This window comes from Stigmatopora nigra, chromosome 6, assembly GCF_051989575.1.
Source record: "Stigmatopora nigra isolate UIUO_SnigA chromosome 6, RoL_Snig_1.1, whole genome shotgun sequence".
Taxonomy (NCBI): Eukaryota; Metazoa; Chordata; class Actinopteri; order Syngnathiformes; family Syngnathidae; genus Stigmatopora; species Stigmatopora nigra.
This window is the reverse complement of record NC_135513.1, coordinates 11,855,867-11,877,601: the sequence shown is the minus strand read 5'-3', so window position 1 is coordinate 11,877,601 and position 21,735 is coordinate 11,855,867. Positions and strand designations below refer to the sequence as shown.

Genomic DNA, 21,735 nt, shown 5'->3' with positions numbered 1-21,735 from the left:
AGTGACAAACAGTTCAAATCAATCGCGATCTCACCCTAGAAATGAAAAAAGAACTTTACAAACAATTGCATCGTCTCACATGTTTAGACGCGTGTCGTTTTAATAAGGGTTAAACAATATAGTTTAATACAGATCTGAATGCAACGATCGATTATATTTGACTCACCAATGAATAAATTTTCCAATTTTTTGATCGATCATCTAATATAATGTATTTTGACAGCATGCGTGTCAATTTGAACAATTATGAATGAAACTCTTTACTCTACTTCTCATTCAAGTGCAATAATGAAAAAGAACCGCACTGCCGCCAATGGTGGAGGAGTAGCAATGCATAATATGATGATGGATTATCAATCATCTATATAAATCAATGATATATATTGAATTTATATACATATATTTTCAGTTTTCATTATTTTATATTTTAAATTTGAATATGAGCAGATATAAGATAAGATAAATGGCAAATTTATGCAAAAGTACTACAAAAGGTATTATTTCAATATGTATTTAACTGTTTTTTCAGTTTTAATTTTTCTAAAAGTGTAATATTATTTGACTATTAGTTGCAATATTATTTATGTATATAATAACATACATGTATATATATACATGCGTATGTATATATGTTGTATATATACATATTTATGTGTGTGTATTTATTTGTGTATATTATACATACATATATAAATAAATACACACATATATACACACAGTCTGTATATGTGTGTATATATATGTATGTGATAATATATATAAATAATACTACAATTAATAGTCAACTAACAATACACAGACCCTGAATCAGTTGCTCAAACAGAACACACACACCTTTGTACAATTTACAGCATCCAATTTTCTAATTTAGCTTTAATATTTATCAAACCATTGTTCATTAATTTTTCCTGTAACGGTCATACTAGCAAACATTTGCAAGAGGCGAATGCATTAAATTTAATCGGCCATCGTTATAATGTGATTGGCCTTGTTCTCCTTTATAAGCCGTCAAGATGCTGAGCCACAAGACTAATAAAACATCTTTTAGTACATCCTGATTTAATCTAGGATCTTCATTGGCCAACGGGTATGTCCATTGTCTTTTGTTTCAATGGACATAAGTGTTGTCTACCAATCATGAAGTGCAAACTTGTTGAGATGTTTGCACAGAATTAAGAAAAAAAACATTGGAAACCAGAATCAAACCTATTTACATTATTTAAATAATCCATGAATTCGAGACATACCTTGACATCCATCAAAAAAGTATTGTCCTTCTTCTTTATAGAATACTCTGCCTAAGAATAGCAACAGCTCAACAACACTGTCGAGCATTGATAGTATTTCCTTGCTTTTAATGAATAGTGTTTCATATGTGTCCATTTTTAGCAGCAGCCTAAAGGGACTCAAGGATAAAAACTAGGCAGTAGATTTTGTTTGCAGAAAAGAGAAATCCAACTGTGTCAAGACAAGATTAGATTTTTTTTCATTATGACTTAGCTACTTTGTTTTAAAGAACTCAAGAGATTAAAAGATAATGTGTAGGAACACCCATGGCATCATAATACACTAGATTTCTCATTGATTATCCTTTAGTTGTTGTTGTTGTTGTCATGACTTGATTTTTACTTACCTCTGTGTTGTACCCACCTGCAGGGCACCCATCTGCACCAGAATTTTGAGGATGAAGAAGCAGGAGAGTGAGGCTTTGTCCACTCAGAGACGCAGACGGATTCCACAGACATGAGAACCGACTATTCCGAACCTGTCAGCACGAATTAGGAACTTGGACGCAGTTGTCTACTTCCCTCTTGTTTTCTGTCTTCCCTTTGTGTATTCCTGGAGTCAATTTCTACAATGGATATTCAGACGATTCACCTAGCCCAGCAGCCTAGATCGAATGGCGGCGGTGGAGTTTCAATCGCTTTTAGATCGTTCCTGGGCTGGCTTACACTACTGTCCGTCATGAGGTTACCTGTGGCAATGGCTGACTGTTGGTTGATTGAAGGCGAGAAGGGTTTTGTTTGGTTGGCCATCTGCAGCATGAATCAGCCTCCATATGAAGCCATTCCTGCCCACATTAACAGGCAACACCAGTTTTCCTTGATTAATAATACAAGACAAGACATTGGTCAATTTTTGTATCCCTAACACTTACGTGTGTATCTTCTGCAGCACTATCGTGGATCTGAGGCTGAACGAGAACAAGATCCGATCAGTGCACTACTCGTCCCTCAGTCGCTTTGGCAATCTCACTTACCTGAACCTCACCAAGAACGACATCAGCTATGTAGAGGACGGTGCCTTCTCGGCACAGTTTAACTTGCAGGTAAGACATTACGGTGGTAAAAGGTCACAGGTTGCATGATGGCATTGACACAGGGTTATAAGTGATGGAATTTATGGTCAAAAGGGACAAGTTAAAGGGTTAAATGGACAATCTATGTAAGTGGGGGCCCATGATAAGTGGCAAAACATGGCTCTGGTGATAAGTTGAGTATATATTGACACAAAGTTATGGTAACAATGTATGCAAGTGACAGCATTGAGTCATGGTAAGAGTGACATCACGAGTCTTGGCATTGGCATATGGTTAAGTAACAATTTGACATGGAGTGGCACTGACAAGTTAAGAAACATTGTTGACACATGGTCAAAGTGAAAAATTGAGAGGGGTAGACATGGGAAAGGTCAATTTAGAATGGAACTTTAGAAACATTACAATGACAAGATATTGACACTTGTAGGGAAAAAATGACACATTAAATTACACCATTCACCAGGTTAACGTCAATCAATGCTATCACGTACCATGTGTCAGTACCATCACGTTTACTTCAGTTAAATGAACAATGAGTAATTTCTGCCTTTCATTACATGCCTAGTCATGTAGACGTTACACCTGCCTTAAAATAGTCACTCTAGAACAAATCAATCAATCTGAAGTCTCATCACGTGTATCCCTGCAACTTAAGTCAATGGTGCTGAAAAGAATAGAGTATGCAAAGACTCAGGCTTTGATCATCATGCAAAACATCAAGAGTGTGCTGAGCCGTTAGCTCATAGCTCATTGGAGATTACCAGTAATCCCACTTGTCTTTGTCCTCCCTCCCTCCATCCAACCCGCCCCTGTAAATCTCCCAAGGTTCTCCAGATGGGCTTCAACAAACTGAGAAACCTCACTGAGGGAATGCTGCGAGGCTTGGGAAAACTACAGTACCTTTACCTCCAAGCCAACCTCATCGAAGCTGTCTTACCCAATACATTCTGGGAGTGCCCCAACATTGAGAATATTGACCTATCCATGAACAGGTACATTTGAAATGGGGGGATTAGCCAGTCATCAGTGGGAGTGAGGTTAAAGTAGACACGGGGGCGGAGAAAATTTGTCTCCGTTCTGGACTGTGAGTTTACAACCGAAATAAAAATGGATGAGGATCACTGATTGATGATAAAAGTCAAGTATACTAACATCACCTAAGAATTGTCTACTGAAATATGAGTACTATGAACTCTTATTAGATTGCAGAATAGAAAGACAGACTCAAACAATAAAATCAAGAAGGAAATAGATTTGTTTTAAGAAAGAACGCGTTGGGCAATCTATAATTGAAGATTCTCTTATCTTCACTAGGATCCAGGTGCTCGATGGCAGTTTGTTCTCAGGCCTTTCCAAGCTGACTACCTGCGAGTTGTACACAAACCCCTTCAACTGTTCCTGCGAGCTTCTGCCATTCCTGCGCTGGCTTGCCGCTTTTCCCAACAAAACCAGCGAACGCATGGTGTGTGACTCCCCTCATGGTTTCTCCGGCTACAACTTGCTGAACCAAAACCCCCGCTTGGCAACCCAGCGCAACGCCCTGCACGTTCTCGGCCTGGTGTGCACCGAGGACGGCAGCAACTCTACCGCCTTTAACATCAACAGTTTGCTGGATTCCACCACTGTATCACCAGACTTTTCCCCTTGCGGACTGGATGACTGCGCATCCGGAACACCGCCAGACGAGGTCATCTACCACACCATCTTTACCGAGATCAATCCTGTCATGACGCTGAAGGAAGTGTTGCAATCGAGTGCTGTGATCACAGTGGAAATCCCACACCCGTACCGCAAGATGTACATATTGATGTTGTATAACAACAGTTTCTTCACTGACATCCAGAACCTAAAGTACCAGAGACAGGACATTGAGCTAACCCACCTAAAAGCAAACACAGACTACACATACTGTGTAGCCTCTATACGTAACTCTCTGCGTTTTAACCACACCTGTCTTACTCTCTCTACGGGTCGTGGAGTCAGACCAGAACGGGTTGCCAATCAGTCATCTGCCACTCACTACATTATGACTATCTTGGGTTGCCTGTTTGGAATGCTGCTGTTCCTTGGCCTGGTAGTCCACTGCCTTAGACGGAGGAGGATTGCGCAAGAGAAAGAGCGCAAGATAAGCCGAATTCAGAGGACCCTGATCGAGTTAAAGTACGGCGACAAAGGGGATGTAGAGAGTGGCGGCTGTCCTGTTGCACAGAAACTTCCGCCTGGGGGGGATAAAGTGTCCAGGATGCCCTACCTTCCTCAAGGTGCGGAAATAGATCCCTACCAGTTGCAGGAGGTGGTTGAAACTCCAGTACACAAGTCCACCAAGCTCAACTACATGGAGGTTCGAGGGTCTGGCATAGAGAGGGAGCGGGAAATACCACAACAAGCAAATCCCCAGGGTTCTGTGGCAGAGATCTCTACTATCGCCAAGGAAGTAGATAAAGTCAACCAGATCATCAACAACTGTATTGATGCTCTCAAGTCTGAGTCTACCTCCTTCCAGCAGGGTATCAAATCCCCTTCATCAGCTGGCGGGGGGTCCGTGTCTACTGCTGAACCACAACTTGTACTCCTCTCCGAACAGGGAGATGAAGGGTCCGAGTTCCTCTCCCCTGTCTGCAAAGGAGGACGAGGGGGTCGAGGCTACCACCACTCTCTACAGCGGCACCATAGCATGGAAGCCCCCGTAGCTTCCAAAAGACCCAGCACCTCTTCCTCCCCCGGTTCAGTTCGAAGTCCTCGTTCGTTCCACTCGGAAGGCACTTTTTATCCCTCAGAGACTCGCTACATTGAGAGGAATTCACCCGGTGACCCAGGTGGAGACGAACCAGTCCGTACGGTCAACCCGGCGGCGGCCATTCTACGAGCCGAAGCCAAGCGGATCCGGCAGTACCACGAGCACCGTCACTCTTATCCGGGTTCCCAGGAACTTCAGCACCACCCTCAGACCATGCAGGATTTCCACTACCACACCAGTGGGCGTAAACCATCCGTCCTTGACCCGGTGACGCTGGGTAGGCAGTCCAAGCAGAGAGAACTAGCCTATTCTCAACTCGCCCCCCACTACGCTCTCTCGCCTCAGTATCACAACCTTAGCTACTGCTCTAGCCCAGATGAAGATGACGAGGAGGAAGAAGAGGAAGGGCTTCTGTGCACCCCCACCTTGGGGCTTTGGGAGCGATTCAAGCTACACCGGAAGAGGCACCGGCAGGCATCTATGGAGGACGAAGGCTACGTCGCGGCTGGGCACGCTCTACGCCGCAAGGTCCAGTTTGCCAAGGATGAGGATCTCCATGACATTTTGGACTATTGGAAGGGTGTGTCAGCACAACAAAAGGCCTGAGGGGGCACAACAACACTGTGGAAGTCCTGTAAATACAAAATACAAGGAGCCGAAGATTCCAAAAGCGCAAGGAGAAAATTATCTTTAACCGAACAACAACAACGAAAAAAAAAACATCTTTAGAGAAACGTTTTTCTAATATATTGAATCTCATAGTTCAAATTTAGGTAGCAGTCTGTACTTTTTCCAGAGATATGAAAAAAAAAGCTAACAGGCACCCTCTCCTGGTTTTTAAACCTGAGACAATCTAAGCTATTGGACACACTTTAATTTGTTACAAGACAGGTTGCTAGGCAACATTAGCCTTCCCCTTTTCGTCTCTTTGGTACCCACTCCCAATTACATATTCATATTTCCACATGGAAAAAAAAAAAAAGGTACTATTTCTAGTACCTTAACTGTAAACCACAGCCAGTATTTCTTCACTCAAGAACATTAATTTTTCTTGACTTAAACTCCATGCTGCAAAGGCCCTTAGTCTCCATTTTGGATAAAAAAAATAGCCTCTAATTCTAAAAAATATAAATACCTGGCCACTGTGGGGTCATATTCTGTTTACTAGAAATGATAAAAACAGAATACAACTCCATTATATCATGTTCTTGCTATATTTAATGACATTAATCTTCATTTTATGACCAAAAAAAAGGGGGAAATTCTTGTTTTTCGTCATGTAAACTCTGTGTGGCCAGTTTGCTACAGCATACGTTTATTTCTTACCCTTAACCTCCTTTTAGGTATGGACTTTTCTCAGTATATTTGCAGTGGAAAACGCAAGCACCTCAAGCAACCTTTATAGCCAGTGTGAAATGGGGAAAAATTTGTGTGAGCGTAAGTGCTGTATTTTGTGCCAAATAGGTTTATTTTGTTGGCTTCTTCTTGCCAAAATGGTTTCGTATACAGAATTTAAAGATGGAAGAAAAAAAAAGAAAAAAAATGACCATATGTTAATATTATTATAATTATTAGTAATATGAATTATTCTTACCTGAAACTTGTTGTTCTTATGATGATCCTCTTTTTATTTGAACTTGACATGGGACTTGATGACAAGAGCGCCCCCTTTCTTCAAGAATACAACAGGGATCTGGAGACTGTGGTACAAGAGGGTTGTCGAATGTACTATATATATATATTTGAAAAAGAAGTTTTTGAAATGTTTCAGACTTTTCCCCTACATTGGGTGTTAGTTTTTATTACTTAAAAAAAAAAAAACTTCTAATGAATGTCTTTAATTCTCATTAAAATATGGGAAAACTGCACTGTTAAAAAAACAAAAAAAGTTCCAAAACTTTTTAAAAAGGGGAGGAATAGCGCTCAGAACCCTTTTGGGGAAAAATGCCGTAGCTCCACTGTGTTTCATCTTTACAGCATCGTGCAGTATGGAACTGTTTTTTTTCTTTTTCTTTAAAAAAATAATTTTGCTTCATTTTGCTTCTGAATTTCTGGTTTCACTGTTTTGCTATTTTGTCAAATTTGACAATTCACAGTAATTTTACACACAAATACATACATACCCATGTTCTTTTCTTGATATCAACATTTGAAGATTTGCCAACGATAAATTTGCACAAAAAAGCGTCAACTTTTCAAGTCGCCAATTGTTGTTTTTAAGACCGAAATGCTGTGCTAAATAATTCGACAAACCTTTCCACTCTTATTCTACATTTACCCCCACAAAACAATTAGTTGTAAACGCAGATGAATGTATTCTTTTGCGGATAGCTGAATTGAACAAGTTTCCAACAAAACAAAAAAACCCAAACTCAAACACTATTGAGCATGTATGGACATCTTTTGAATCAGGGTTATTCTTTTGTTTTTGTTTTTTTAATGAATACAACTGGACTGTGAAGTTGTGGTAATGCCAATTAAGTCAAGGGGATTTAACATAAAGACTGCTAAAATATGGAATTAGCATGTTCTCAAGAGAATTTGGTAAAATGGCCAAAAGTACAGGTAAAAAAAATACAAAAATTAAAAAAAATAAAAATTAATACAAGTTGAAATGTTAAGAATAATAAGAAAATTAATAACAAGAACAAAGATCCAAACTTTTGTTCTCTATTTGTCTTATTTTTTTATCCATATCAACAATAGTAACCACAATAATATATTATATTACAAATAATCCAATTGTCAACTCTGCTTGACAAAAGCCTCTTTCAAAAAACACCCTTTTTTTAGTGTCATTTTTTTGTTGTGCTTAATTACCAAATACTCATGAGAACACATTTTAGGGGGTATTTCATGGCAAAAGAAAAGCGTATTTTCTATATCAAAGTGCGCCATTCAAAAAGGCAATGACAGCTGGATTGTGGCTTCAACTTAACAGCAGCCTTAAAAAAAATAACTAAGAAAAAAAAGAATCATTCTTCTTGTCATGTTTTGCTTTGCTAAGTAAATTAGCTTTCTTATTGTTGTTGTTTACCAACTGCCGTTTATAGCCAGGGCCAGCGACAATATTGTCAATGTAGCCATGTTTATTACTAATTTTGGTTGGTTTTCTCGGAGGTTTTCCGTGATCGTATCGTATCTACTTTTGGAAAACGGGAATGCCTTGAAAGCGGAATGCAGCGGATCCCGTTTTGCTTTGGACATCTTTAACAAAAAAGGCACCTTTTTTCTTTTTCTTATTTTCTTGTCACAATTAAAAAGAGCACAATAAAAGTATACATTTCTTTCACTTTTGTCTGCTTTTCTGGAACATTAAAGTTTGCAGCAGATGTGGGATTTCTTATTTTATTCTGGAATAAGACATGTTTGTGTCCTCTAATTAATGACATTTGCCAAATTAGTCATTTATTTGGGTATTGCAATGCTCAAAGTGGCTTCTCTCTAAAATATATCAGCAATTCCATTTCACTGTTGGATGTCAAATGACTTTTTTTTTTTATCTCCCGAGACATTTTTTTTATTTTTATCTTTCTACTGAAACAGAATTAACTGCAATGATTATATTCTCACCTCATTTTCTTTTATCAGCTATAATCATTGTTCCAGAAAAAAAAAATCTTTTGAGGAATATTTTTCACTTGTCTGAAGTTTTTAAAAGTATCATCATTACCATATATGGTCATTTGGAAACATGCTAATATATGAATAGGTTTTCCAATGTCCTTCCTTATGATGAAAATAACTATTTTGGCATCATAAAAGACAAGACCACTATAATTCATACAGTAAAATCTAAAAAAATATATATATATTTTGTGGCATTGCTCAAAAAACATTATTCAAAAGTAAAGAAGCAGTTATACCAATATTTTTAAACACTGTTTCTTCCTATTTTAAACGTCTCACTTTTTAGTTTGTTCAATGGATGCCACACGGTACGACAATAAATAAATAAATCAATAAGCAATCCACTTTACAAGGCAGACCTAACCTCAAATTCAGCACTTTAGCGGGGGTCACGCCAAGAGGCTGTCATTGAGGTTACACCATGTTGGTGAAATATTTGGTCTCGCTATCGCGACCATTTCTTTCACGCCGTGCGCTCATGCTTTATTGATTATTGCATATGATGCAATCAGAAACAAAATGTCCATGCGGTACATTAATTTCATAGCAGTCACAAATGGCAGCCATGACCTTCATGGCTTAACAGTCTCTTGGTGAGCCCAGCATTCCAATAAAAAGACTAACTCCTATTTAGAGTCATATTTCTATACTTTGTGCAAATATTAAAATATGGAAAAGAAATTAAAACTTCTTGATTTGTGACATTGCAAATCATTTATGATGCATGTCTGATTTTTTAATATTTGCATCATATATAAAATTATATTTTGCACCTTTATTCTTATTTATTAAAAATATTTATGTATATTAATTAACTTTATCAACTTAGCATTTACTAAACACAAGATTATTGATGGGGTTATTTTTTAAATTTTAAATTAAGGTCGGCCCGATGTAGAAAGTGTTTAGCAAGTCGGCCTCACAGCTCTGGGGTCCTGGGTTCAAATCCAGGTCATGTCCACCTGTGTGGAGTTTACATGTTCTACTCGGGCCTGTGTGGGTTTTCTCCGGGTACTCCGGTTTCCTCCCACATTCCAAATATATGCATGGTAAGCTAATTGGACACTCAAAATTGTCCCTAGGTTGTTCGTCTCCCTGTGCCCTGTGATTGGTTGGCCACCGATTCAGGGTGCCCACCCCCAGCTCTGGCTTGGAGTCAGTTGGGAAAGGCTCCAGCACCCCTGGCGAGCCTAATGAAGATAAAGCGGTTAACAAAAAGAGGTGAGATTTAAAATACATTTTGGAAATCCCACAGCATTTCAGAATCAGAATATTACAATTTCATGAAAAGTTAATTGCATTTGCTGGTTTTCTACCATAAACCACCTAGAAATACTAAATATATTGTGAAGGGAAAAACAATTAAAAATTAAATTAAAAAAACTGAATATTAGGTAAAAAAAAAATTAAAAAAAGACTGATCATATTATTTGAGGCTGCAATTTTTAATAAAGGTGTTCAATATATTACAGCAGGGGTGGCCAAGTCCGCTCCTCAAGAGGCCCTATCCAGTCTGTGTTCCATATCTTTCTCCTCTACCATCCTGAATCAAATACTCAACTCATCAGCAAGCTGTTCAGAAGCTTGATACCGATCCATATTATTTAATTCATACGTATTGGTGGAGGGAGATATGGAAAACAGACTGGATAGGGGCTCTCAAGGACCGGACTATGGGAACCAGCCTGAATTGGTGGCTTGGTCTAATAAAAAAAATCTTTTAAAATTAAAAAAAAAAAAAATTTTTAAAAGATATGCATAAAAAATAAAGTGTTTTTAAAAAAATTGCCTGAGATTTTAGGTGATGGTGGTCTGGCGTCCAAAAAGATCAATGGTGAGTGCCGAGGTGAACACTGGAATGCTGTTTTGGTGATGGAGGTGCAGATCCACTAGATCACTCAGTGTCTTGGAAAACGCTGTCTCCATCAACTCCATGCTTCCCGAGAGTCCCTGCAAATCCCAAACAGACATTAATACATTGCAAAAGGTACATCAAAACCCATCAAAAGAGCCACATGTGGCTCACGAGCCATAGGCCCCCCTTCTTGGCTATATACAGTTCATAACCCAGATGTATATAAATATATCATATAAAACACATGAATATATATCTAGCTGTCTGTCTGTAAAGACACACAAAATGAACTTTAAGGTGCATAACTTCTTCAGGTTGCTACTTTCTCTGGGGAAAATTGTCAAGATGGTGTGCTGTGCGACTTTGTGAATAAAAAAATATGCGTGGATTAATTAAACGGAGCAGCTCGGGGCGACGGAGTGGAAGAGAAAGTGATGAGGGAAACGAAGGATGGAGTAATTAAAACATCTCGTCAAGGAAGGAAATCAAGGAGGGAGGTTGCTGTGGGAGTCAGTAGTGGTATGCTGGAAACTCAAAAACATCTTAACACCTGAATATTAGGGCAATGACGAGCATTAAATATTGAAAGAATAGCTTGAAAAAATGTTAAAATGGGTAACAACGGGCTAAATAGGAATAGAGTAATGTATTTTTTTTATAGTTTTTAGATAACTATAGCCAACAAAAAGACAAAAAAGCAGTTTTTTGTCGTAAAAGAGGACAAAAAAGTATTTGTTAAGTATTTGTCACAGGCCCAGTAAAACTATGAAAAAAAGTGCGACTTATAGTCCGTAAACTACGGCAATTCTTTGACTATATTTGAAGCACTTTGCCAAATTTGCCATTGCAATCTGATTGCATCTCTAGTAATACTTTGTCATAAGATAATCAATAAAGTTACATTTTAATGACCGTATTTTCCGCACTATAAGGCGAAACTATAAGATGTCAGTATATATTTTAGATGATACTTATTGCTGACAGCTAAACCGTAGATGATAGGCTTTGCATGCCACATTTTGACTTGTTACATGCCAAGACAGGAATTTCAGAATTGTGAAGGAAAGGCTTGCTGACTCTGGTTTCCTTTAAATCAGTTCTATTTAAATAGTGACCTTATCAACACCCGTTTGCAGCCGTGCGTGGGTCGAGTACGCTAAACCATTTCTGACCTTTACTACAACAACATGCTCGTTTGAATGCGGGAGTCTTGGCGTCATGTTGAAGAACATAACCAATATGACAAGAGCGCCTTCTATGGTGCCTATTAAATTTTTGGAAAGTGGCTATTTTGCGTGACTGGGCCAAGACAACCTGTCAACTTGCGGAAATTGTAGATAGTATTTGAAGTACTACTATAGAAGAAAAGGACTCCAAACTGGAAGTGGCGGTTTGATGTTTAATAACAAAACAATATTGGATTTTGTATTAAATAAGTCTTGGTTTCATTTCTTTTAACTATAATTTGATGGTATATACATTTTAATCTGTAGACTATGTAAGGATTAGGACATTTTAAATGAGTTATTTAACATTTTTTTTCGATTTGGTTAGACTTTGTTTTCTTTGGTTGTTGGTCTTTTGACTTTTTTGTTTTAACACGTTCAAAATAAACATATCCTTTATCCATTAATTCAAAGACAAGGAAATAAATTGCAGCTTTGGAAAGTGGCTACATTTAAAAAAAACAAAGCCTCTGGCTTGGAAAGAAAATTTGGCCATTCATCCGCTCTTTTCATTTGTCTATCCAATTAAAGGAAATCAATACTTGCAGACTTAAGGTGCAGGGCGGGGCTTATTAGTGACCTCATCCAAACGAGGAGCCGCGTGCCGCATGAATGTTAATGGCGCTACCCCCCCCCCCCCCCCACACCCTCCACTAACCCCCATATACAAAAAGGTGGACAGCTTTAGAAGGCGCACGAAGGTTTTACAGTGAATCATTTTTTACATTTTCAAAGAAGCCTGCCTTTTGAGTTTGAAGCAAATATTTAAAATGCTTTGTAGCCATTTGCAAAGGTCCTTTGAAGAAAGTCCTTGTAGAGATTTAATCAAATTGCCACTAAAAATTGGATGAGCGATGTCTAACTAGACAGCTTGTTGAGGCTAGATAAAAAAAAGAAATTCTGTCTTTCTCATTTATGATAATTCAAGCACAAAACGATGGGTAATTTTCAATTTGCTCTTGTTAAACACTACATACCTCATCATTTAAATGGACAGGATTGATGGTAGCTTCTTGCAGAGTTAAACTAATAAATAAATCACCCCCAAATTTGGTTTCTTCTAAAAGCATGAAATATGGCAGATGCATCTATCATGACAACAAAGAATAATCAATTAGAAAACATGTTTTTTTACTTTCCATCTGATTTTTTCAAGATATTTTACCAATACTGATCTAGTATGGATCCTAAACCATATTTTTAGTTCAGTGAAAAAATATATTAAAAATAATGTTATGCAGTAAATAACAAATAATATTTTGTTTGTATTAAGGTCAGCCCTTCTGCCCAATATATTCTCTTTAAACAAATATTACACAAATAACTGTTACTCTAGACATTTTAGAGGCAAGGCGGATGACGCAAAGGAGAATTGATTGGCTGTGGCGACCCCTCACGGGACAACCCCAATATGTAGTAGTCTGTTATTATCTTTAATAGAAGTAGTTTTACTCAGCGGGCATTTGCATAGTCAGCATTTTCCGCACTTGAGATGCACCCAAAAGACTTTAATTTTCTCAAACATCAGTTTTAAAACAGGCTATTGAAGGTGCACCTTATAGTGCGGAAAATACTGTAGTATGATTTACAGCATTGGACTTACTGCAAAAATAGAGTGTGGGATCAGGAAATTACTAAGTAAGTCTTAAGAAGAGACAACGTAAGCCATGGGGAGAATATGCAAAAACCACACAGTGAGGACCGACCTGGGATCAGACCCTCGACCCTAAAACTGTGAAGTTGCCACTCGCTCACCGGGCTGCGGTGTATAAAACAAATTATGTCAAATAGTCAAGATTTTGAATTTCCTTTGTGCCAAAGAAGTAGTCGATAAGATTTCACAATCAATCAGTCAACATCAAATCTATCAAAGGGCAGAGTTGTCGTTTGGTGGAATGAGATGAAGAAGTAAAAAAAAAAACAGACATCAGGGGGGATAATTGATTAAACGCATGCAATATGCAGATGAGCTCACTATAATTTAAATGCAGATTTTGCCATTTAGGAGAAGACACAGCATAAGAAGAAGACCGAATCAGTAGCTAGTCTTTACATATTCATATCTTAATCAGCGTCTTGTTTACCACTTTTAGACTAAAGCGCTAATGTATAGTCGGAATGGAAGCCTTTTTGCATATGCTGATTTGATCAGGTCTCTTCACAGTGAACAATTAAAGTTTTAAAAGTGACAAGGTTTGAAACAGAACGTGGGCACCCACCCAAACGCATCACTAAACTCAACCTCTGATCTTTAGACAAGTGGTTAGTGCAAAAAGAAAGAAAAAAAATGTAACATTGTCGCTTCATGGCACTTTTATTTGTCCTAATTAGGACAATTTCTGAAAATTTTGAGTGTAAAGTCGCATAGTGGTGTCAACGTGAAACCTTGAACTGCTTGGTCGCGTTTATCCACTAATTAGATGTATGGTCCGCAAAATTGTCTCCATAAAAGTCCAATTACAAAATGAAGGGTTCATATTTTTTCTACCTGCATGAGAAAATGAATCATATTTTAATTGGATGGCTTGTGATCAATGCTAGAGTCAAAAAGTAAAAGTTCTACCATTAATTATAAATCAAAGCTTGACTTACCTATAAGAAATAATGACAAAAAACACATTCCCCAAAAAAGTACCCAAAATATGACATGTTCGTATTAATCAGATATTTTAATTCTATTTATAATATACATATAAACTTCTTGCATTATTTTTGATAGCCTTATAATCTTTGATTTATCGAACTTGCAAGATAATTAGCATTTTATTTTGACCTGCTATTCATTTGGGAGGAGTACATTCAATTCCCAAGTTGAGCAATTAAGACGTTTATATATATTTTTTGATGTGTGGTTCACAAAGAAGGCCTGCTAATTAGCTTGTGCCAAAGAATGGTTTTCATTAGCAGCTGTCAAAGCTGAGAAGTCAATGTTTACCGCTTGTTAAATGGGAAATAAAACCCGAACGGGGGGAAATAAAGGCCACAGGCAATTAAAACTTTGGGGCATGGCAGCAATTTGACCACTAATCCACACTATGAAGACCACACAGAATATTCCTATGGACAGGTGTGTAATTGTATTACTTCATGAGTTGTCAGGTGTTATAAAAGTCAACAAGCTCTGGATTTAAACTGTCGACATTTCCCTGTACAGGTTTTTAAGAGGCATCAAGACATACGAATCTACAAAGCTACTTAGTTTATGTTGTGCATTTCCCATCAGACCTTTGCTGGCATTTTATTATAGCCATATTGTTATGATTAAACAAATCAAAATGTTGTGACACTGTCGTGTTTGATAGTGACATTTATGCACAGCTGCTCTGATATTTGGATAAAACACATAACAAATCGCTGATTTGAGGCCTTGAAATAGACTTTGTGTGATTATCCATAGATCAAATGTTGTTTTCTTAATTAGATTTGAAATAAGCGCCAGAACGGAATGTAAAGATGAAGAAAATATGAAGGCGACGATAGAAGAGATGCCACATCGACAGTCGGAATACATACCGTATTTTCTGGCATATTAGTCGCATCTGCGTATAAGCCGTAACCTTAAAATTGCCACATCGACATTCAGTATATACATACTGTATTTTATATCATATAAGTCACATCTGTGTATAAGCCATACCCTTAAAATTGCCACATCGTACTTCGGTATATATACCGTATTTTCTCTTATATAAGTCGCATCTGCGTATAAGCCGTACCCTTAAAAATCATAGAATTTTTACAATTTCTCTCGTATAACACACCCCCTGATTTAAAAATTTCCCCCTACATATTCATGGTTTTAATAGGGATTACAAATGTGTTACTTTGAAGGGAAAATCTTGAGACAAAATATCGTAAGTGGTATTTCTAAGATATTGTCTGAATCAAAAGGATAATCTGCTGGATTGCACATTGTGAACTGGCCACTTCAATGTACGATTCATTTGGGCTGTAATTGAGTTCAAATGGTAAAAACTGTGCAATGCCACTTTATATTGATCAAATTTATCGTCAACTTCACTTTACAGGGTACAATTTCTCAGATGCATAACAGAATTTAAAAGATGAAACTAAGCAAATTAGGATATTAAAGTTGTTGAAATGAATAAACATGTATTTAGTGGAAATCATCCCCTCACTTTGGAACTTGTGTGAAGAAAATCAGTAGCTGGCACAGCTATAAACCATTTATCTCCCTGATTAGCATGAGCTCATAAACGCCTAATCAAGGATGCTAATCGGGTGTCTCACCTGCGGTGTGTGCTAAAAATACAACAAGGAAACACCAGCTTTTTTTGTCACAAATTAAGAGCAATCAATCGACACATTTTTCACCGACACATCATGCTTACTCTTTGTACCAAACTTAACAAGCAGGTTGTTGACCCGTAAAAACCTTATGTGATGGACCAAGTCTTGTATTTGTAGGCTGCCGCCGTTTTTGCACATTTAAATGAATCAAGTCTGAGCATCTGGAGTCCAGCTGCTGGACGATAAAGCAGCCATTAATGTCTTTTAATTGAGAAAATAAGGCAGCACTTCAGTTTGTTGCATATTTAACCACAATAGAGGGGAGGAAACTTAGTTTAAAGAATAACGGTTGCCTTTTTGGCCTTTTTGGAAACCTATTGCAAGCAAAATATACCTTAAGTTTCCTCTGGGCACCTTTGACATTTACTTTGCTTTCAATTGCAACATTTCCATTACAGATATACCAAAAACTTTACTTCTTAATTATTTTGCACACCCAAAATAGGTAGGTAGGCAAAACCTTTTTTTTTATTACCAACTCCCATGACTTTACTGTATATCCCCCAATTTTTATAATTGGGGAATAAACACTAATGAAGCTGGAAAGGTTAAACATCTTAAACATCTTATACCACAGTGGGGATTTGGGTATCTTTAGAGTGAAAACCAAATTGTTAGGATTATCCAGCAGCCTTTTGGCTCAGGTGAATGACATTGAAATTCTATTTATAAGGCTTCATAGGTATTCAGCAATGCAATTAATGTAATTTCTGCACTGTACTGTGTACTTGACTATAAGCACTGCATAAACAAAATCCATAAATACGGCGTACCTGAATATTAGCCTCTTAATATAGAATATTTAAACGCAGAGACGTTACAAAGAAACATTGGATTGATCAAAAATAAGTTTGCAGTATAATATGTATTGACAATGTGTATCAGTCTCTGTGTACCAATGCTGTACTTTACTATTGGAAACACACTTCACTGCAGCCACAGGCCAACAAGTCTGACTGTGATATTTACACAGACTGCAGTGTAGAGCCTGAATACTAAAACTTTTGAGCAGTGTGTGTATGTGTATTAGAGAGTGTACATACTGTATGGATCGGGATACCAACAGGGACTGGATGGATGGGGTTAAGGAGAGCAAATGGAGTGAGGACTATGCATGTATTTATAAGTCTGACATGGCACACACACTGTGAAAGGTTTAGAATTCTGTGTGTGTGCATGTGTTGTTTGCGCTCTGAGGTTAATAAAAATCGACAGTGAATTATCTCTTCTGGCAGGGTCGCAGGTGGATTGGACCAACTGGCATCCAAAGCCCACTAGCCCCCCCTTTCCAACCCCTTCTTATCTTAGCATCAGTGATTATCTCATAGACACTATCATTCACATGCTGAGATTAAACGTCCAAGCCTGGGCTTTAAACTCTGTTCCTAAGCAAATAAGCAGCATATAGGTAAGCTTTTGGATCTATTCAAAAGTTGAGGCTTAGATCTTGCCTTATTAGGATGTGGTTTCTTCAAGGAAAAACAATTTTGCTAGACTTATTATAAAAATCATCTTGCCATGAAAGCAGGCATAAAAATGTCAACTTGAATGAGATGGCTACTTTTGCTCTTAATGAAACCACTTTGTATCATAGAATAGGGAAAATGATTTTGAATATACAGTCAATCCTATCCAACATTTTTGTATATTCTCCCATTGTTTTAGTTATATTTAAAGTGGACAATAAAAATTGTTTATTACATGCCAAACTTCTGCCTTTTGTTGAATTCTAATAACAACACTAGTGTGTCATGGGCCCATTTTACACAATACGATAGTTTCGCCTGAAAGTTATTTATTATAACGACAATGTGGCACAACAAAAATCAACAGAACTGGCACCTGGCACTAACCTACACATAAAAATAGCTGCTTGGTCACAACTGTGCTATAAATAAAATTTGACCTCTGCGATTACAACCTCCATCATTCACCTGTATGAAAGATTCGGGCTATTTTATCAGCAGGATTTATGTCCAATATTAAGACTACATTCAGCATTAACTTAGTAGACATTTTTAAGATAATTCAGCTAAGTGTTTTACTTAGATATAATATTTTTTGCATTTATTTTATATATTTTTTTCTAACATTAATGGCGAATCAACAATAGAAATATAACCAGTTGGCATCCCTTACATATCCACTACAATAGACACCCCCAAAAAGACACACGTCTCAGTAGCTTGGACTTATGGAGTCCAAACACGTGACACTAACCCTGTCATCAAGCTCTGCCTAGCAACACACACTCACACACACACACTCGCACACAAAAAAATAAAAGCATTGCCGTAATGACGTTCTCATTGCACGGCCGAGTGGGGCAAAAAGCAATAAGGTGGTGTAATGGTGCATAAAAGTGCTTTGTACGCTGCAAGGTCAAATTCGTCTCTCTCTTTCTCTCTCGCTTTCTGTAAAATGTGGATATGCCGTAGGCCGTGGTGTTAAGATGGTACGTACCTTTTTAAAGAGCAAGTAATCCTCCATATGCTCAGCATAAACAGAGGTCAGCCGATACTGGTTTTCAATGGGGATGTCCAACTGGTAACCAGTGAGGATGTAGCAGACAGTGCGGAATTCCTGGATTTTCTGCTGGAAAACTTCCTTGAGACGTTGGTTTTTCAGTTCAGATCGTTCGATCTGTTTGAGTAAATCTAAGGAGGGGAAATGTGGAGGAATTTTATGGCCATTTTTAAGCCAATGTGCAAACTAATCTATATTGGTACTTCATGACATGACATTTTTTCGTGTTACTTACCTTGAACCTCCTTGGACGGGGGCAAGGTGAGGTTAGCAGAGTGCAGGGCAGCGTCCACTTTGGCCCCGCTGTTCCCCTCCTGCACTTTACGCACCACATCCCGCAGGTGTTCCACTTCTTGCCGCAGGGCTTCGGTGTCCTGCTGCCGTTGCTGCTTGGCTATAGCGGTGGGGTTCATTTTTAAGTTGAGCACACGGGTCTTGAACGTGTCGTAGTCACCCTGAAAGAAGCAATATTTGATTATTTATTGATATTTTGGGGGGTGGCAGAGACCTAGGGATGAACTATCCTCACAAAATAACATAATAAAAACTCCAGGCGTATTGTATATGTAAGTAAGTACAGGGCAGTAATGTATTTTCAACGTTCTTCTTAACCTCATAGTAATCTTTCGTGAAGATATTGTAGCAACAAAAGAATGGCTGACATCACCTCAAAACATAGATTAGGAAAATACTGCTCTTTTTGTTCACGTGAGTCACTGCAGGTGACCGAATACTTTTGGAAATACAGTGGTACCTCAACATACGAGTAAAATTTCGAGCAAATATTTATTGAGATACAAATTTCCAGATTCGAAAAAGCCTGAGAGGCTGTTTATGTATTTTTTGCTGCATCACTTTTGTGTATAACAGATATCTACGAGCACTGGGCGGAGCATTGCATTTTTTTCAGTGTTTTTTTCTCCCATCACTCAGCAGGAATGGCGGAGTGCTCGCTAATACGAGTATATATTACTTATTAATTTTTTAGTTCATTTCAATGGGAAACATTCGTTCGAGTTACAAGAATATCGACATACGAGCTCAATCCCGGAACGAATTAAGCTCATATCTTGAGGTACCACTGTATAGCATATACAAAAATTAGCAAGTGCAATTTAAGGACTAAAAAAAAGGATTTGAGGACTTCCATCTCCCATTGAAACAACATAAAACTCTTCAACTCAAGAATCAAAGACAACCTGAGTGTAACCCGTTTCTCCCTTTTTCCTGAACCCCAAAAAACAAACATACAATTTAATTTTAACTGTAGCAATTCCCATAGGAGCGAATGTGCACAACATGTGAGAGAGAATCAAATTAGCTCTTGTTTCACACTGGAATTTGCGAAGTAAACTATGATAAATTGATGCAACATAAATGACCGCTTACTAGTCGTTATAAAACAGTTTGAAAACAAATCCCCTGCATCTGTTTGAATACTGCAGAATTTAGTGGCTTGCACAAAATGACCATGCTTATTATTCTTTGAACTAGAATAATGGTCTAAAAATGGAAATGAGAAGAACCTTGTGAACTTTGGTCAATGTATTATTATTGTTCATATGGTAAAACATGAAATGCTCAAAAATATTCTATGGTACCGAGGCAGGATAAATTCAAAAGATTTTGAAAATGAGGCTGACAGACAAGGTCGAAAAATGTCCATGTTGGAAATATTTGAAAAGAAACATACAAAAGAGACTATTTATAAGTGGGATTGGATAATAAGGTCTCCACAGTAGTTGGATATATAATTCCTCCTGATAATAAAATGGTTGGAAACAACCTTTACCACAAAGTAGTCCTCTTCACAATCTTACAAAATAAATGCCTTAACAGACCTAATATTAAACAAACTAGTCTTTGTGGAACCATTTCGTAAACTTTATAGAAACAACTCTCTCGCCTCAAACAGACCATTAAATCTCCATATTTGAACATTAGTCACCAGCCATGTCTTTTTATCCGTTCACTTCCATTCATTCTTAAAGTGTCACCCTCCCAGTGAGCATGAACAAATTGATCTGGGGTTTAAAAAAAAAGATAAATATATAAAAAAACACTGCTCGTAGTAACCGACCCAATCCATTGGCTCCACTGGTTTACTCACAGCAACCCACATTTATGCAGTAATTGCCTTAAATGTGTTGGTCATGCTCCAGAACACAGAAATTCCATTCACCATGCTCCCAAAATGAAGTAGAAACGCTGACTCTCACAGGTTTCATTACTAACGTACGGGGGGCCAGCTCAGTTGGGCACTTGGAGGACTTGACGACTCACGTAATGACAATTGGAAAAGAGAAGGTGCTAAAAATGGAGCTATTTCAAGAAAGACCCAATTGCAAGGCAGAACTGTAGAATTTTAGTATAGTGTAGAAGTCCAGCAACAGTAGAATTTTATGACTAGCCAACTATCTATTGGCCTTTCATTTTTATGTGACTTCAATTACATAGTATGTACTTAGACATTTAAAGTATGCCGGGTTAATAATTAATTTAACAGACTTCCAGATTCTGATTGGTTGCTAACTACAGAATTTATTGCATGTTATTGTTTGTCTTATTTTTGTTTTTTTTTAAGCACAACTTCTATTACCGTGTTTGATTTTTTATTCCACAGGAGAAACGTTGGAAATCTAAGTAGTCAATTTAGTTGCTGCAGTCCTCAATCATTTTTCTGTGAAAGTCCCAAACAAATCTCCAAGCGTGAGTGATTTTTTTCCATTTCAATCTCCATACTAGCCTAGTAGTGATTTATTGAAGTGGTTGCAAAACAAGAAGGTACTTGCCTGTAGGTTGTGTCGCTCCAGTCTCATCTCCAGTGTTTCATTCAACTCCTGCAGACGTTGTCGCTCTGCCTCCAAATCTTCAATCTTCGACCTGTAAATAAGAGATTCATATGCGTTTTTGTGAACAAACTAAACTAAACAAGGTGTCTCTGTGGGTGTTGCCACCAACCTCAGCATGGAGACCTCTTTCTTGCTCACTAAGGAACATCTTTCTTCTGATGAGACTTGCTGCTTTCTTAGCATTTCCAACTCAAATTGCATCTAGAATGACCAAAAGACTATTTTTGGAAAAGACTCCTCAACAAAGAAATGTTCATAATTTAGAAAAAGAATAAAAA

The 21,735-nt window shown here is 37.7% G+C and overlaps 2 protein-coding genes across 2 annotated transcripts in view; one reads left to right on the top strand and one right to left on the bottom strand.

Annotated features, from left to right (window-relative positions):
* The window catches only part of LOC144197659 (protein ELFN1-like), a 50,360-nt gene extending 42,007 nt beyond the window's left edge, over nt 1-8,353 (top strand). The window contains exons 3-6 of the mRNA XM_077718173.1: nt 1,657-2,087; nt 2,176-2,329; nt 3,146-3,312; nt 3,635-8,353. Coding sequence (XP_077574299.1) covers nt 1,858-2,087; nt 2,176-2,329; nt 3,146-3,312; nt 3,635-5,663 — 2,580 coding nt within the window. The 5' untranslated portion in view covers nt 1,657-1,857 and the 3' untranslated portion in view covers nt 5,664-8,353. The remainder of the gene's footprint in view (nt 1-1,656; nt 2,088-2,175; nt 2,330-3,145; nt 3,313-3,634) is intronic.
* Nucleotides 8,354-8,572: 219 nt separating this feature from the next.
* The window catches only part of mad1l1 (mitotic arrest deficient 1 like 1), a 28,372-nt gene continuing 15,209 nt past the window's right edge, over nt 8,573-21,735 (bottom strand). The window contains exons 14-18 of the mRNA XM_077718174.1: nt 21,567-21,658; nt 21,398-21,488; nt 18,841-19,060; nt 18,543-18,736; nt 8,573-10,637 (exon numbers count right to left, since the gene is read on the bottom strand). Coding sequence (XP_077574300.1) covers nt 10,485-10,637; nt 18,543-18,736; nt 18,841-19,060; nt 21,398-21,488; nt 21,567-21,658 — 750 coding nt within the window. The 3' untranslated portion in view covers nt 8,573-10,484. The remainder of the gene's footprint in view (nt 10,638-18,542; nt 18,737-18,840; nt 19,061-21,397; nt 21,489-21,566; nt 21,659-21,735) is intronic.